The sequence below is a fragment of the Hippoglossus stenolepis genome, chromosome 15, assembly GCF_022539355.2.
Source record: "Hippoglossus stenolepis isolate QCI-W04-F060 chromosome 15, HSTE1.2, whole genome shotgun sequence".
NCBI classification, from domain to species: domain Eukaryota; kingdom Metazoa; phylum Chordata; class Actinopteri; order Pleuronectiformes; family Pleuronectidae; genus Hippoglossus; species Hippoglossus stenolepis.
Window position 1 is genome coordinate 22,405,754 of NC_061497.1, and position 15,839 is coordinate 22,421,592.

At 44.1% G+C, this 15,839-nt stretch overlaps 2 protein-coding genes across 5 annotated transcripts in view; one reads left to right on the forward strand and one right to left on the reverse strand.

Moving 5' to 3' along the window:
• Positions 1 to 886: 886 nt before the first annotated feature.
• Positions 887 to 7,513, reverse strand: rbm41 (RNA binding motif protein 41). 4 transcript variants are annotated; one of them, XM_035177838.2, is made up of 8 exons: positions 7,427 to 7,513; positions 6,093 to 6,222; positions 4,767 to 4,883; positions 4,041 to 4,242; positions 3,559 to 3,763; positions 2,447 to 2,955; positions 1,466 to 1,613; positions 887 to 1,247 (listed from the first exon to the last, which is right to left on the reverse strand). In XM_035177838.2, exons 2-8 carry the CDS (start codon positions 6,098 to 6,100, stop codon positions 1,108 to 1,110), a joined length of 1,329 nt encoding a protein of 442 aa, XP_035033729.2. In that variant the 5' UTR covers positions 6,101 to 6,222; positions 7,427 to 7,513; the 3' UTR covers positions 887 to 1,107. The 4 variants fall into 4 exon arrangements, with proteins under 4 accessions (XP_035033729.2, XP_035033728.2, XP_035033730.2 ...); XM_035177837.2 differs by lacking the exon at positions 7,427 to 7,513 and adding an exon at positions 7,242 to 7,386; XM_035177839.2 differs by lacking the exon at positions 7,427 to 7,513 and adding an exon at positions 6,444 to 6,793.
• The window catches only part of klf8 (Kruppel-like factor 8), a 57,684-nt gene continuing 48,771 nt past the window's right edge, over positions 6,927 to 15,839 (forward strand). The window contains exon 1 of the mRNA XM_035177833.2: positions 6,927 to 7,358. Within this exon, the coding sequence (XP_035033724.2) occupies positions 7,332 to 7,358 (27 nt within the window). The 5' untranslated portion in view covers positions 6,927 to 7,331. The remainder of the gene's footprint in view (positions 7,359 to 15,839) is intronic.

Sequence of the window (15,839 nt, forward strand, 5' to 3'; positions counted from 1 at the left end):
GGGCTGTAGGGAATAAATACATACGGTGGAAAAAAACATATTATAAGTAAATAAAATACATCGAAATGAGAAGAGATTTAGAAGCAGTAACACGTGTCGTAAAAGTCGTTCCAAAGTTTGGCGACTGCTGAAGCCTTTTATTTTATTTATCAAACTGCGAGTCTCAGCTCATATTATTCCCTCTATAAGATTCCTTATGTCTCCTTGATGCTTGACCCACATTTGTCCTATGGTCCCTATGTATACTTTATTTTAATTATGAGATTAAAAACACATTATTATGTTAAAGTCAATGTATTTAAATTGGTTAAATCTAAACTTCCGAAAGCAGAAAATAAAATAACTAAACAATTCAAAGAAAAACTTTTAGGGGACATTTATTTTCCTCTGCTTTTATGCTTTTATTCTTCATAGGAAACATCAACTTTTCAAAATTCTGTAGAAAGACAAGCTGAGTCTTCAACAAGCAACTTTATAAATCTATTATATATATTTTAAATGTGTATATTTTAGGGTTTGTGTGGATCCTCTCCTGATGGTAATGACTGAAGAGCTCCATCTAGTGTCCAAACTGAGAATGACACTGAATAAAAGCAGTAAGTGTGTAAACAATAACTGGTCATAGTCTCATTCATGTAAAAATGTTCTGTCATTTTTGATATGGCAATTTATTAGACATTTAAAAGAAATTATAAAAAATATGACTTATTAAATAATTATTTATATGAAGAATTATTGATCCTGAAAGAAATTTTCAGTCTAAACATGAAATTAAATATATATATTTACATGTTTGAGGCTGATATTAGTTATGGAACCAAATACCAAGTACTTTATTTAAATCTGGAGATAAATTAAAGTGAAATATTGAAAACATGAGGAAATAGAAGTTTTTCATTTCTTTTTATTAAATCTGATGCTTTTGTTGTCATAAATACAGAGTTATCAAAATGACAATAAAAAGTAAAAAGAGAAGTTATTTTATTTCATAATTACAGTTTGATGTAAAACAGACGTTTATTAAAAAGGAAACTGCCGAAGACGACAACTTTTTACAGTAAATAAATATGTATTGATGTATTATTGATGTATTATAAACATTATAAATTATTTCTTCTCCTGCTGCTGCTCTTCCTTCTTCTGTTTCTCCTCCTCCTGTCGCTCACGGCCGAACTCGACCACCAGAGGTTTCCCTAGCAACCGGTATCCATGGATCAACCGCAAAGCATTCTGGGCCGTTTCAGCATCTGCCAAAGAAAAAAAATAAATGCAGCTAATAACAGAGCCAGTGTGGAACATGATGGGAAGTACGGAGCTGAGGTTCAGACCATCATGACCAACAAGTCCCTGGTAACAGAGGGTAGGAGGCTCCCTCCCCTCCTCCGTCCCTCCTTCCATCTCCTCCTCCCTTTGTCCCTCCATTACCTCATCCCTCCCTCCTTCCCTCTCCCCCGCCCTCCCTCACCTGGCAGAGTGATGAAGGCCTGACCCTTCATCCTTCCCGTCAGCAGGCGGTAAACGACCGCAGGCCCGTCCTCCGGCTCAAACCTGGAGAACAGTGCCACCAGCTGGGCCGCTGACGCCTGTGCACTCAGGTTCTTCACACACAGAACCTACAGGGGGTCACACGAAGACAGAAATGATGAGGACGCACGTCAACACCACACGTTGTGGAGTGTGCCTGCATCATATCCTGTTAATTGTACTCGTGAACGTCCCCCTGAGGTTACAGCTCAGACATGAGTCATATCGATCTTCTCATCTCACTCCTGTAAAGACAGCAGATAACCACATGTACAGTCGTTACAGGCCACAGCAATTATCACTCTGAGACAAGTCGAATCTGTGAGTTGGTGGTTCTCACCCCACTGATGTTAATCTTTCTCATTTCAATACTTTTGAAGGTGTCAAAGATCTGCTGATTAAACCCAGTTTGTTCTTATGCTCTTATTTTCCTCCTGAGGGACGTCACTGCATTTCAAAGTGTTGAATACGTTTTTAAAAGCAACATTTTATGACTGTTTATCACCAGTGAAAAATAAAACTGGAGGTCGGACTGATTAATAAGATCTTCTTGTTTCCTCCTCAGACTCTGAATAAAGATGGACGACATGACAGCTCCATTAAAAGTGAAACCAAAACCAAGTTTCTTTTACGTTTGCTCGAGCGTTCATGTTTCTGATAAGTTTGGTTTTAATTTGTTATTTGATGATATAAAAACGTGGTGAAACGTCCGAGACAGGGTCTGATGCTGACTCGTGATTGGTCGAGTGCGTTTATCGGTGGGAACCTCGATAACACTTCAGCTCAGACTCTGGCTCTAAATGACTTCACCAGCACAAGATGGCGACGCCCATATCCTGGATATTTTGGGAGGAAGTGGAGATGTGACGTCCATCTTTACTGACGGTCTATGTTTGTGGCCACTAGGTGTCGCTGTCGATACCTTGGAGGGTTTTCCGGGCTGGTAGCTTCGGAACCTCTGGATGCTCCGGATCCCGTCCTCACATTCACGGTTCTGGAGGATTTCCTCGTCCGTGATCGTCTCGATCTTTCCTCTGAGGGTCAGCAGCCCCACTGACCCCGCCTTCGCCGCTCCATCCAGACTGCCGATTGGCTGGTTGATCTTTATCTCTGGAGGAGCAGCTGGTCGTGTTGGCTCCTGTTTGTGTTGCCGCTCTGAGGCGTCTCCGCTGGACTCTGGTTCGTCTGATGATCTCCTGTTTTCATCCTGCGGTGCTGATAGATTCTCTGTCCTGTCTTCTGATTGGTCGTTCTCTGTCTGTGAGGTCTGTGATTGGTCAGATAAAGTTCTGTGTGTGGACACCTGTGCTGGTTCTTCCTCCCAGTCCTGTAAAGACGCTTGTTGTCTCTCCACACTGAGAACGTCTCTGTAGAGAGTGTCCATTGGATTGGAGGACGTCGCCTGCTGTTGTCCATCGTGGTTATCTTCCTCTGTGGAGAGAAAACACAACAACCTGAATGAGATTATCTGATTTAAATTAAACAGTGTCTCGCAACTGCAACAGAAGATTTAATTTTATACATATTTCTTATACTTTATTCATTCTAACTTCTTTAACTTATGTGATAATTCCACGTTCATAGATTTGTTTGCTTGCTGATTTTATTGCTTTTGATTTGAAAGATAAACCTTATTTCAAAGAGAAAATGAGACCAATTTCATAATTATCCAAGAGTTAAAAGTAAAAACAATGATTTCTTCTTAAAAGAAACAAACTCCAGTATGTTAAGAAGTAAAAACAACATATTTAAGACTTTTAAAACTGAATTGAAGATGTATGGAGGCTGTAATTAAAGGCCTGAGATGTAGATAAGATCATTTTACCTCAGTTAGCTTTTAATCTATCTATTCTCATTTACTTTAAGCAGTGAATAAACCTGCTCTTTTTTCTTTTGCATCTATTATGTTTGGGTTTGAGAGGCTCCATCTATTCGTTGTCTTCCTTTATATCCAAGGGCGGGATGCAGTGGCACCAGGATTAAGTCCCAAACAATCTTCTCCACAGCTCCTGACGACTCTCTAACCCTCCATACCTCGGTGGTAAAGTGCAGAGAGGAAACCCAGCCGCTCGTTTCCCTGGAACAGAGCTTGTTCGATCTCCATCTCCCGCCGTGACAGTGGCTGGCTGGTGGCGAAGCGCTGTGGGCGGGCCAGGAGCTCTGCCCTCGCTTCAATCTTGTCTCTGATCACCTGGAGACGCTGCTGCTTCGCCCCCGGAGCTACGCACACGCCATGGGACTGCGTGGGCGTAAAGACAAGCGTCGGAGATTAGTTTAGGGTCAGGTTTATATTTAGTGTGTACTTCTATGTTTCCTCTGAGATAAAGGAAGTTAGATGTGGTCCATAAGAGAATACACATATGCAAAGCAGTAGAAAATGTGAGAAGGGTTTCACACAGAATAAAAGGAAACCAGAGCAAACATGAGGAAACACACAAACTCCACACATACAGGACAAGAAATCGACCCCCCCTCCTCCTGTTGTCAGACACCTGACTGTCTCCAGCTGGTTTTACCTTCTCCATTGCCTCTGGTGTGTCTCTGCTCTGCCACACCTGGATCTCAGTATCAGTGAGGCCCAGCTCCCGCAGACTGGCCAGCTCCTTCTCCCCGTCCTGCAGGGCCTGGAACTGGGACAGGCTCCTCACACCGGCTGCCTGCTGCCCGAACGGCTTATAGAGCGCCGCTGGGGCGAAGCACTTCTTTTTGGCTACACATCTGTGAAACCGCATAAATATGAACGTGAGATTGTGTAAACGATGACGTAGGATCCAAACACAGCTCTGTCTGTTAAAGACTGGGTTTTCAATGTCACGTTGCCTTAAAAGTGTTTCTGAAGTTTTACAAAAAGACATTTCTGATAAAAAAAGATGCCTGTGTAAGAATCTGTGGTCCCGGGGGGGGTGTTTATAAAATCCTCCCGGCGGCTCTGTGGGACACTGTGAAGGTTACGTAACAGAGACTTTGACTGACACTTTCATCCAAAGCGCCTCAGAGTTACAAGAGTGTTGGATTTTCTTTTTTTATACCCACAGAGGATTCTGGTGGAGATAATGCTGCAGACACTCTTTTCCCACAGAGTGTTTAGTGTTGATTGTGAATCACTGCTGTACAATTCATCCATGTATTGTCATCATCACGCAATGAGAGGGTTTAAAAACAGTTTTCCTTTTAAATGATCATGTCATATTTTCATTCTAAAAATAAAATGTATCCGCAGATACAAACAGATGGTCTCTGACCGCTCGAAGTCCACGTCAGTGTGAAGCTGCTGCAGCAGGAGGCTGTGCAGCTGCCGCTGTCCCTCCGTCTCCTGCTCCTCCAGCAGCGGACCATCGTCACAGGGCTGCCGGCTCACTCTGAGGGACATAACACAGGGAGACGTCAGATGCTGATACAACCGCCACTGCTAACATCCTCATATTACAGTATTCTGTGTAGACACTTGCTTACTGTACCACACCCAAACTGTTAATGTATCAGAGCAACTAAAATATATAACACAAGAAAAACATTAGGTCACTGACCTAGTGAGTAGCTTTTTTTTACAAGGACGTTTCTTATTTGTATTTTAATTTGTAGGGTATCTTGTTCTGTCAAATACAATCTGCATTTTAGTTTACTTTCAATACTTTGCAAGACAATTGCCTGAATCACGTATCCATTGATGTCATCATATGAAATTACATATCACGTATTGTAGATTTCATCAGTAATTGCTCACTCAACCACATATTTACAGTATCTGACGTGAACTAAGGAAAGACATCAAATAAAAGCTACTACATTTACTTTTAAACATTTTACAAGTGTAACAGGCCAAATAATAAAATGCACTGATGAGGAAATAACTGACTATACCACTTATGTGAATTGTGATTAGAAATAAACATTTCTAGTTCCACCAGTCATTTCATTCCTGAAAGGACTCAGTTAAGTTTTCAAATATTTATTCATTTAATTTGTTTCCAACCTAAACGTGGTTGTCTCATCACATCCTGCTTATCTTTATTATTTACTTGTCTTGCTTTAATGTCAAAGCACTTTGTAAACTCTGTTTTTTAAAAGTGCAGCATAAATAAAGTATATTATTATATTAACATAAATAAAAGACACTTCTTCCTCCAGTTGCTCTGATACAAACCACCTTCACCAGTTTAAGACACAGAGGAAAAGAGGCTCACGTGCTTCTACTACTTTTAACTTTTAGATTTCTCTGTAACTCGCTTTATTTAAACATTTCTCAAGACCCCGGATGAGCTCAGAAGCTACACATGAGTCTATGCTAAGCTAAGACTTAGCACAGTACGTTAGAATAAAAGTAAGAAGTCTAATTTAACGTGTTTTCAAATCAAAACATAAAGCTTAGCTAGCTAGCCACTGCTAGCTTAGCACGCTGCGGCTATCTCCATGACAACAGCGTTGCCAGACGTGAACGATGTACAATGTACGTATCGTAAAGTCATATTTTTTATTAACCATGCAGTAAAAACGAGTACAAAAACAAAACAAAACGCAGTTTAAATATTCGAACTGGTGTAAATGTACTTGTGTGTGGTTTTGTTTACCTTCGCATGCTTCCGCCTGTATGCTTCCGGTTCCGGCGAATGGGGCGCAAGGAATCATGGGAAATGTAGTAGAATCACGGCTTGAGGCCCAAACGAACCACAAACGCGATATTCTCTCATTCTGTTTCTTCTGCGTGAAAAATAAACCAACAACAAAGACTTCAGGTTCATTTAGAGATTAAAAATATAAATATATTATATTATATTATACATATTATACAGAAATAGATGAGACTCTCTGTGATCAGATAGGTTTCGGATCGATGTTATTCTCACAGTAGAAATACACATTATATTTGCTCTACCGTGAAATCTAGGTTTATGTAAAATAAATCCGTAAGCGTGCCACACCCTGCTTCATTGCTCGGGGTGTGGTTGTAACTGTGCTCGTCTGTGTGTCCTGGTAAATCAAGCAAAATGCTGCAAAGCTTCGCAGAGCACACTCCGCTCGCCTCCGCCCTCCCCACCCAGCCCTAGTGTCCTCAATTAGCCTGCTGGCTGACGTCAGTAAGGTGACATGGGCGCTTCTCTCCACAATGAGCAGCCCGCTGCTGCAGCAAGGCATTCATGTTTGTGAAAGGGGGGGGGGGGTCGGCATGTGAATGCACAGGAGAGATGAGAAGGTGGTTGGGTCGCATGCATGTGATTTAAAAAAAAAAAATGATCGTGCATTAGCGAGGTGCGGGGCTGGTGCTCCTGCTGCACGCATGCCCGGCCGCCTGCAGCCTGCAGCCGGTGTCGGGTGGCCGGCGGGCGGGCGGGCGGGCGGCGGCCGGGCTCGGCTCCTCTCCCCGCTCCTCTGCAGGGCTGCGCAGCTCCTGACTGACAGAGAGATGAGGGGTGGGGACGCAGGGTGGGGTCACAAGCAGGGAGAGGCGGAGGAGGAAAAGGCAGAGAGAGAGAGCCCAGCCCTTGAGTTACACGGCAACAACACGCCGACACACAGAGAGAGGCAGAGGCGCGCACACGCACAGAGACTGGCTGTCTTTATTTTTTATTTGGGGGGGTCGAGGATTCAAAACAAGGAGCCTTCGACGCTGCGGATATGAACTGGAAGAGGCAGGGACACCCCGAGAATTCACTGTAACAAAAGGTGGAAAACTAGCCCCCCCCCCGCCCCTCCGTTCCTCCTCCAGCCCCAGTTCTTACCCAGATAGAGCTACACCCAAAGCCCCGGCCGAGCCCCCTCCTGCTCCCGCTGCTCCACCCCTCCGCCGCCGCACCGCTCCGGCAACCGAGATGCACACGGAGACCCGTAACAAGAAAGTAAGTGCACGTTCTTGACTTTGCCCCGGTGGTGCGTGGAGGCGGAGGAGAGAGAGAGCCTCGTCTACCTGTGCGGCTGATGCGCCTTTACGCACGGAGGGTTGTCACTGTCAGATCAACATGTGCCAGATATGAATGTCAGCGAGTGGAGCCTTGCAGAGAGAGAGAGAGAGAGAGTGTGTGTGTCTGTGTGTGTGTGTGTGTGAGAGAGGTGGGGGGCAGTTTATTTTGCAATTAGCGCAGGAGTTTTGTAACAGCGACCTCATTGCATTGCAACAAGCACCGCGCAGAGAAACCTCTCTCTCTCTCTCTCTCTCCACATCCGTGCCCCGCGCGCCTCGCTCCCCGTCTCCCCCTCCGAGGTGAGGTCGGTTCGGGGTCCAAATCTGAAATGCTCTGTGATCTCCGAGGAGGCAGGGAGGAAACGGAAGGGACACAAACTGCAGCTTGTAGGACTCCATCTTATCTTTTTAAAGGGCCAGCAGCCACCGCTGAAACATGCGAACACACCGAGCCTGGGAAGCAGCCAGGTGCACCGCCTCCAGCTACACTTTTAAGGGCCCTGCTGCCTGACTTGTGCCTTGGAGTGAGTCCCTCCTGGGCGTGAGTGTGTTTGTGTGTGACAGTCAGGCTGCCAGGTTGCTCCAAACACTGTGAGTGACATGTGGTGATGTGATCAGACTGTCAGGGGGGGGAGACAGGTCAGTGGCTTCACGGCAGATCCACAATCTGCTGGTTTGAAGAACGATGGAGACATTTGTCCAGACACACGAGTCAGAGGCTGAATCCACATCACTGCGTTTTCATTTGAAAACTCATCGACTCTGCTCCGTCTGGCGTCCACACTACCTCGGAGGGTTAGAGCCGCTATAACGGAGAAGTTTGGTACGGTTATAGTTTGAAAACTGGCAAACAGAGATTTTTGGAATAAGATTACGTAGACACTCATTCATCTCCTATCACATGATCCCCTTTGGTAACACAACGTGGATATCAATCACAAGTGTTAAGCCCAATTCACGCAGCGACGCCGTAGCCCACGTGTAGACGCGTAACCTACGCAGAATCCTACACTGACGTAACTACGCGTCGAGGCAACGCAGGCAACAAGAGCTGTGATTGGACCGCTTGGTAGTGACGCCTTTCTGGCAGACTGGCCGCCATTTTTTAATTGAGTTGAAGGAACGACAACGGACGACGTCTTTATTTTTTTGCATTTCAAATCGCATCTAAATCCCATTTCCTCCAAAAGAGAACGCTCATCTTCATAACTTTACGTTTACTTGACCCACTATAGTTGATCCAATTAAACCTGTGCAGAGCAGCGACTGGCTGTTGGTGGTTATTTCAATCAGCAGCAAAATTCATCCACGTGTGGGGGGGATAGAAAGAAGTCCTCAGAAAAGTGGTATAAAATCCAATCAGCACTTTTGTCACCTGCTGTGGCGGTGTGTTCTTTGTGTTGTTTTCACCCTGTGAGTTGTGTTATCTCGGTAAAATGTGGTCCTGGAGACACGGAGTACAGTGAGGACGGCCTCAGAGGACATTTCTACTTCTCTGGCCGTTGGTTTTATGTCTGTGTGTCATAAATGGGCAAGATGGCGTCACAAAGGACTTACAGGTGTGTATTTAATCAAAGCGAAAGCAAAGCTCAAACTTGGGTGTGGTCAGATTTGGGTTCTGAGTAATCCTCGGTCAGAACACGTACGGCAGCTGGTCTGAGGCCACTGAAGGATGAACTCATTAGAGACGTGTTTAACAGACGTATAAATAATACAGATACTGTAAGTGTTTAAATATGGGACCTAAGTGGAAACCGATAGATCTGTCTGTAGCTGTGTGACTGAAGGAGACCACTCTCTACCCCACACTGCACTGAGTCACAAGCTCCGGATCTGCCAAACACACTAAATCTGCTGAAATCTGCAGCCAGACCTTCTCAGTGGGTTCTGAACACAATGGAAAAGGTTCAACCTGAGCTGCTGCTTCATGGTGGAGACTTTTCCCACATTTGTCTTTGTCGCATGCGGATGTGCGAGTCTGAGACAAAGAACAAAAGAAGTTCAAGCAGCAGGGTTGAGAAGAAATGACCAGATACAAGCAGCGGTGCAACTGTGAAGTAGACGTCATCTTCGGGTTGATGATTTTAATTAGTGTGATAACTTGAAAAGGGTCACATTGTGTGATGTTCAGAAAAAGTCCTCAAACTGTCCGTTGCTGCAGTTCCTCTTTTCAGCCTCTGTCTGAAACTCCTATTTTTAGCTTCTGTCTCTTTAAGACCCGCCTCCTGATGAAGCCCTGTCTGCTCTGATTGGCCAGCTGGGTCCAATCTGTTGTGATTGGTCAACTGTTTTCAGGGCATGTCGGAAATGTCGGCCTCCGCTTTCATCAGCCCAAACAAAACAACGTCTTAAACAACCTTTTGTGATACGAACACGTTACAACTATGGCAGCTGAGAAGGTTATTCCGGGTGTTCTTAGGTAATTGACATTAAACTAACTTCATTATAAAAATACTTACAACAGTACAACTTCAGTTAATGCGAACACCAAACAGCAGCTGCCCCATTGAAAACTGTATCTATACACACGGCGCTGCTGATTGGCCAACACCCACCACACCAGATAAAAACGTACCTCGAAGCCTTTTGGAGCAAACGTGTCCTTCAACCTGTAAAACTGTAACAAAACGGTATATGTTAGTAGTTGTGCCAAACTATCCGCGAGACATACATTTGTCATATGACATCCTGGGAAGTTTGGTCCGAATATTGCAACTTTTACATCCACACAAAAAGGAAAGAAACACCAAAAACCATGATGCGTCTCCTTTGGGTTTCCGTGTGTTGAATTCAGATCAAGCTTTGACTTTGTCTTCACTTCATCTGAGTCTCCATGAGGTCGTTGCTGTGTGTGTTTTTCTCTGCGTTGCACTTGTGGGATTGTGACACAGAGGTTTTCAGCTGACCCCGGTTATCCAGGATCTGATACGGGACACACGTCGGGCCCGGGTGCAACTTATTATCATATTCAGGCCTACCCAGGTGGACCAGGGCCACCTTGTGTCGTGTCTCTGTGGCTCCCAGCTGACTCCCCTTCAGCTCTGATCATGTGGTGCTGGTATAACCGGTGCTTTCAGAGAGGGGAGAGTGTGTTGTGAAGCTCAGGAAAAAGGCATTTCAGTAATTATTCACAGTTTGGATCAGGTCCAGTTGTCCTCGGTGAAATCTTCTCTCCGAGCTGGAGGCGTTGACGTGTCTGTTTGGGCCACATTTCTTTCTTCACTTCACAAAAAGTACTTATCAACTCTTGTTTAAAACAGTGACTGTAAAAGCTTTTACGAGAACACTGAAGTTTATTTATTCAGACTGTCTAAATATTGTGGGTTATTACTTTAAGTTGTGTGGCGTTTCCTCACTTACATAAGAAGTTCATGTCAAATGTGACTAATAACAGCAGGTAAAGTGACTATAATGAACATATAAGAGGATTTGTCATGGTTTCCTCGTTAGTGTTCATGAACATTAAAGTTCATGAAACTCTTGGGAAACTTTTTTTTCCCTCGGACTTTGTGTTTTTACGTTGACCTTTGACCCTGATGATAACTTTTTTGACACGGACTGAGCAGAAATCAATTTCCTCTCATTGTCGTTGAGGCGATATTGGAAGTGAAAATAACTGATAGCGGCGCATGCTCAGCTGTGGTGTGTGTGTGTGTGTGTGTGTGTGTGTGTGTGTGTGTGTGTGTGTGTGTGTGTGTGTGTGTGTGTGTGTGTGTGTGTGTGTGTGTGTGTGTGTGTGTGTGTGTGTGTGTGTGTGTGTGTGTGTGTCCGGAATCAGCTGGACTGTACATTCCTGGGCAGGGCATAAGCAGTAAAGGCTTCTTGAATACAAAGTCTGCCTGTGTGAGAGCGTGTTTGTGTGTCTGTATGTGTGTGTGTGTGAGTGGAAGAGCCTGTGTGTGTGTGTCTATGGTGATTCCGCACAGTAGCTAATAATTAACTATGCTGTACAACATTTTACCAAACTAGTCGGTTATTGGACATTGTGCGTGTGTGTGTATTTATGTATATGCCCCCTTCTCCACATAGGAACACACACACACACATGGTGGACACACACACACACACACACACACAGCTTACTGAGTTGTCAGGATGACATGGATGGGTGGAGGGACTAGAATCAGCCAGCTGTTGCCAGTGTGTCACGCCAGCCTCCAAAATTCAGTTAGAATATCCGAGCAGCAGCTCTCGGGTCAGATCGACACTCGAGGTTTATCTGTGTTTCCAAAAATCGAATTAATAAATAAAGATAATACAATTTTTTGCCACTTCTCGCTGTCTGATCAACATCTGGAACGTTTTGAACTGGATGAACTCAGTGGTGTCAACGGAAGGAGAATGTTACACAACTGTTCCTGAACAGGTTTTCATGGCAGTATGTACACAACGTCAGGGCTACCTATTCCAATTTTCCAGTCACGGAGTTTTGGTTAACTGTTATTTCAACTGGTTATTTCAACATCCTCTCAGGTTCATTTAGCAGAGCATAGACTGGGTGTTGCTTTTTAAAAGTCTGAGAAAAACACCCCCTCACCTCACCTTAGTTTATGCACCACTTAGTTTTCTCACGTCTTGGACGCTGATATGCTCATGGTTATTTGTTTCTGACTCTGGGACAGAAAAAACTGTAAAATTGTTTGCTACATTCACACTTTTACATTTTATTTTTTTCCGCTACTTTCAGCAAAACTCAGGGGTCGTGTTTTAGTCTGGAAGTTTGGAAACAATTTGCTTTCCCCCAGAGGTGAATGCAAAGCGTTGAGAGCGTCAGTAACAGTTCCACCTCGTTGTGGGTCCAAGAAAAGAAACCCCTGCTCTCACTTTTCACCTTTGCTGTTTCTCATTCGTAGTTTAGCAACCAACCTGCTTCCTGTTAACAGCTGCACACACACCGCCCTGTGTATGGTCATGTGCATTAGTATGGACAGAGATTCTTACTAACAGAGCTAAAACTATTGTCCCTAGCCTCTGAACTATATCTATACTTTCTTCACTTCATTCTCTGAGCGTAAACACCTGAACCTCTTTGGAGCCCCAGTGCAAGGGCCCGTCTCCCACCTTTTAAACCTCTCAGCGAGGATATCAATCAGAAGAGGGGACAAGTTTTGCCTCTAAAACCTCTAAATGTTTCGACCCAGGAATGTTTGTGTAACACTAATTACCCGAGCGATGGTGGAAGCGTGTACGAGTTGATTTACAGCCACAGACTGCAGGGTCTTCCACAGAGAGGAACCCATGTGGGAATCCTGATTGGGCAGAAACTTAACAGCAACACTGCAGAAAACATTATAGCTGTTATAAAGAGAACTGCGTGTTGTCCAATCTACGTTCTTGCTTCTTTGTAACAACCGGATCCACTCAATTTCAATACATCGTTAAAATCAACCTGCAGAGACTTGTGCAAACGATTTTCGCCCACAATGGAGCGTCACCTTTATGTGTTGACGTTGCGTGGCAATGCAGTAAACAGCAGAGAGCGATTTGAGGAAAAATACCTTCAATGCAATTCAATTAACCTCAACGCGACATCTGTGTTTGCCTGTTTTTCTTAAGTGGTGCTCTTCAGAAGATCACAAATCGTTCTCGGATTTTGGAGCTTCCTTGAATGTGCCACCAAATAGGGTTTTTAAACTGCCTGTTAAAGACGGAATGTGACCTTCGCTGTCGGCCTGACCTGCCAATCACTTCTGATTTTAGTGTTGCAGAAAGGTCACAACCTTTTTTCGAGGTTTTAATGACGATACTGTCCGTTTTGGGAGCTCTGATCATTTTAAAAAGTGGAAGCAGGGGGAGGACAGTTTCAGTTGAGGCTCAGTGAATGGAAGTGAAAACATAGTTAGTTATTAGTTGAATCCACCAAAGAGGAAACGTTTTTTAACTCATGTCCAGTTGTTTGTTGGATTACGCAAAAAAAACGTCTCCTAAACTTAAATACTTGGAGAGGAATTACCTGTTTGACAATCTTGCGTCAGAGTTTTGCAACATGATGTCACAGATGCTCAGTGCACCAGTTCCTCCCCGGTAATGGGAGGTGAATGTGACCTTGCTGCACCTTCTGGGAAATGGAGGAAGACCCACAGTGAAGAGGAAGTATAGGTGAGGTAATGGTTGAAGGGGAAAGGAGGTGCACTGGAATCGCACAGCCTCAACACAAAGATAGACTTGGCACGTGCTGGATGTCATAAATCGATTCTTTGTAATGATGTAGAAGTACCTGGGGGTGCATTTGTAATTTAAAGGCACTGGAGATTAGGGCTCTCACGCTCCGCTGGCTGAGCTAAGGGCTCCCTAATAAGTGTGCGGAGAGTGTTTTCCAGGTGGTGTGGAGGTGTCGGCGCGAACTGGCTCACTGCACTTTTCCATTTTCTGTTTTATGCGATGCTCTTATTCGGAGTAATTTACGGCAGTTGCAGCGGTACAATAGGGTTCAGTTCCTCAATCGCCGACATTAAAAGCGACCAGCGGGGACGAGGGGCAATGGGGACAGATGACGGTTGACTGTGCCGACATGTATAATGTCCCCGTGAACACCGGGTGAGATGGAGGAGTTTGGGGAGAAGAAAGAGAGAAGGGGTGAGACGTTGATGTGTTCCCTCATGGTGGCTTGTTTCCACCTTTAACCAAGTGTTTCTGTGGATGACTCGGCCGGCTCGCTGCCTGAACGCTTGTGTGTGTGTGTGCGTGACAAAAGAGATAAATCAGAGGTATGAAGACACAGTGTGAGGAATGGACTGGGTGCGTTAGGATCATCACAAGGGTCATTGCTGGCGAGTGGCGTTCTGTCCGGGGCCATTCAGTCACTGAATCATTGAGAATTAATGGGAATAGAAAAGGCTGGAGAGCAGGAGGGAGGTAGATGTCACCTCTTGATGTCACCAGTCTCTGTTTTCTGTATTAAACCACAGAGACAAATAAGACCTGCGCAGATGAGCAAGTTGTTATATTTTCATAAAGGTTTAATTTTATCATAAAGACCCGACAGTCCCCTTATGAAACCACATTTATTTGGATCTGCACCAAACGACTCACAGTAGATATCAGTCCCCTAAATGTTTACTTTCTTCATCAAGATCCATGAATCACCTTCTGGGAAATTGCTGAAAATAATAATATAATAAATTAAACCAACCAGCCAACCAACAACCAATCAACCAATCAACCAGCCAGCCAGCCAATCAACCAATCAACCAATCAACCAACCAACCAACCAGCCAGCCAGCCAATCAACCAACCAACCAAAACCAACCAACCAACCACCAACTAACCAACCAGCCAGCCAATCAACCAACTAACCAATCAACCAACTGACCTGACAAACAAACAAACTACCCAAGCCAATACCCAACCAACTAACCAACCGACAGACAGACAGAGGTGAAAATATAACCTCCTCAGCAGATGTAATGTAATAAAAAGAAATCTACAAATACCTTGTAAGAAAATGCCCAAAATATCAGTAATTTGAACCCCTTTCATATTCCTGATAAAGTATATTTCGACCACATGCTGTATTAGGTGTAAATATAAACCAAATTAACTGAGAGCTTTACTGAGACAAACAAGTAGTCGATGTTCAGTGAAGCCTGAGTTCCTGGGATGGGAGAGCGAAGATAAGACTGTGACAAAAAAAGAAAACCACACTGATGCTATAAAACTGCAATCAGTGACACGCCGTTTCATTTATGCTATCCACTGTGAGGTTATGGTACGCGTCGTAATTTATGCTACACTTGATCCGGGGGCTGACGCACGATAGAAATTTCAGTCACTTTGAGGTTCATAAAATTTGTTACAGGAAGAACAGTGAAAATAAAAAACCCAGTGAATGAGTTTCTTGAGGAGGCAAAAAATCAATATCAGGGGAGTGCAGCTTAATAAAAAAAACCACTATTCACCTGAGAGACGCCTCTTCCTTCAGAGCAGGAAGTCACAACAACTGAGGTTCGATCTTTCCAAGAACTTGGGAGCATTTCAGGAAATTAACACTTTGACAACATGATTTTAAGATAAAGTTAATCTTTGAAACTCTCTTGAATCCTATCTACAGATTTGGATGCTTGTCTTTTCGATTGCTTAGATAAGTTTGAGGCGTTTCAGTCGTAGTAAAACATGAGACATGGTTCACGTTACATCGCTTTTATTAGACAAGTTAAATCCATGATGGTAAAGATGGTTCCTGCAACCGTACCGTCATCACATCACATCACAAAACAGGTGAAATTAACTTCCTGTTTGTCTTACCTGCTGGAGTGCTGCTAAGAAAAGGTGCACTCGCTGCTGCCACTGGTGGTTGGAGGATCAACTACATGACATTATTGGTGGAACATACTGAAATCTAAGCACATTTTCCTCCTCGAACTCAACAGTTCATTGTTCCATTGTTTGGTTCCTTATTATACATTACAGCAACTGTTAT

What these genes read in the sequence shown, in the direction of transcription:
- rbm41 (XM_035177838.2), bottom strand. An exon ending in ACTGACGTGGACTTCGAGCG is followed by an intron (nt 4,243 to 4,766) that starts GTCAGAGACCAT and finishes GCGGTTTCACAG; the next exon opens with ATGTGTAGCCAAAAAGAAGT. An exon ending in CTCTGCACTTTACCACCGAG is followed by an intron (nt 2,956 to 3,558) that starts GTATGGAGGGTT and finishes TTCTCTCCACAG; the next exon opens with AGGAAGATAACCACGATGGA.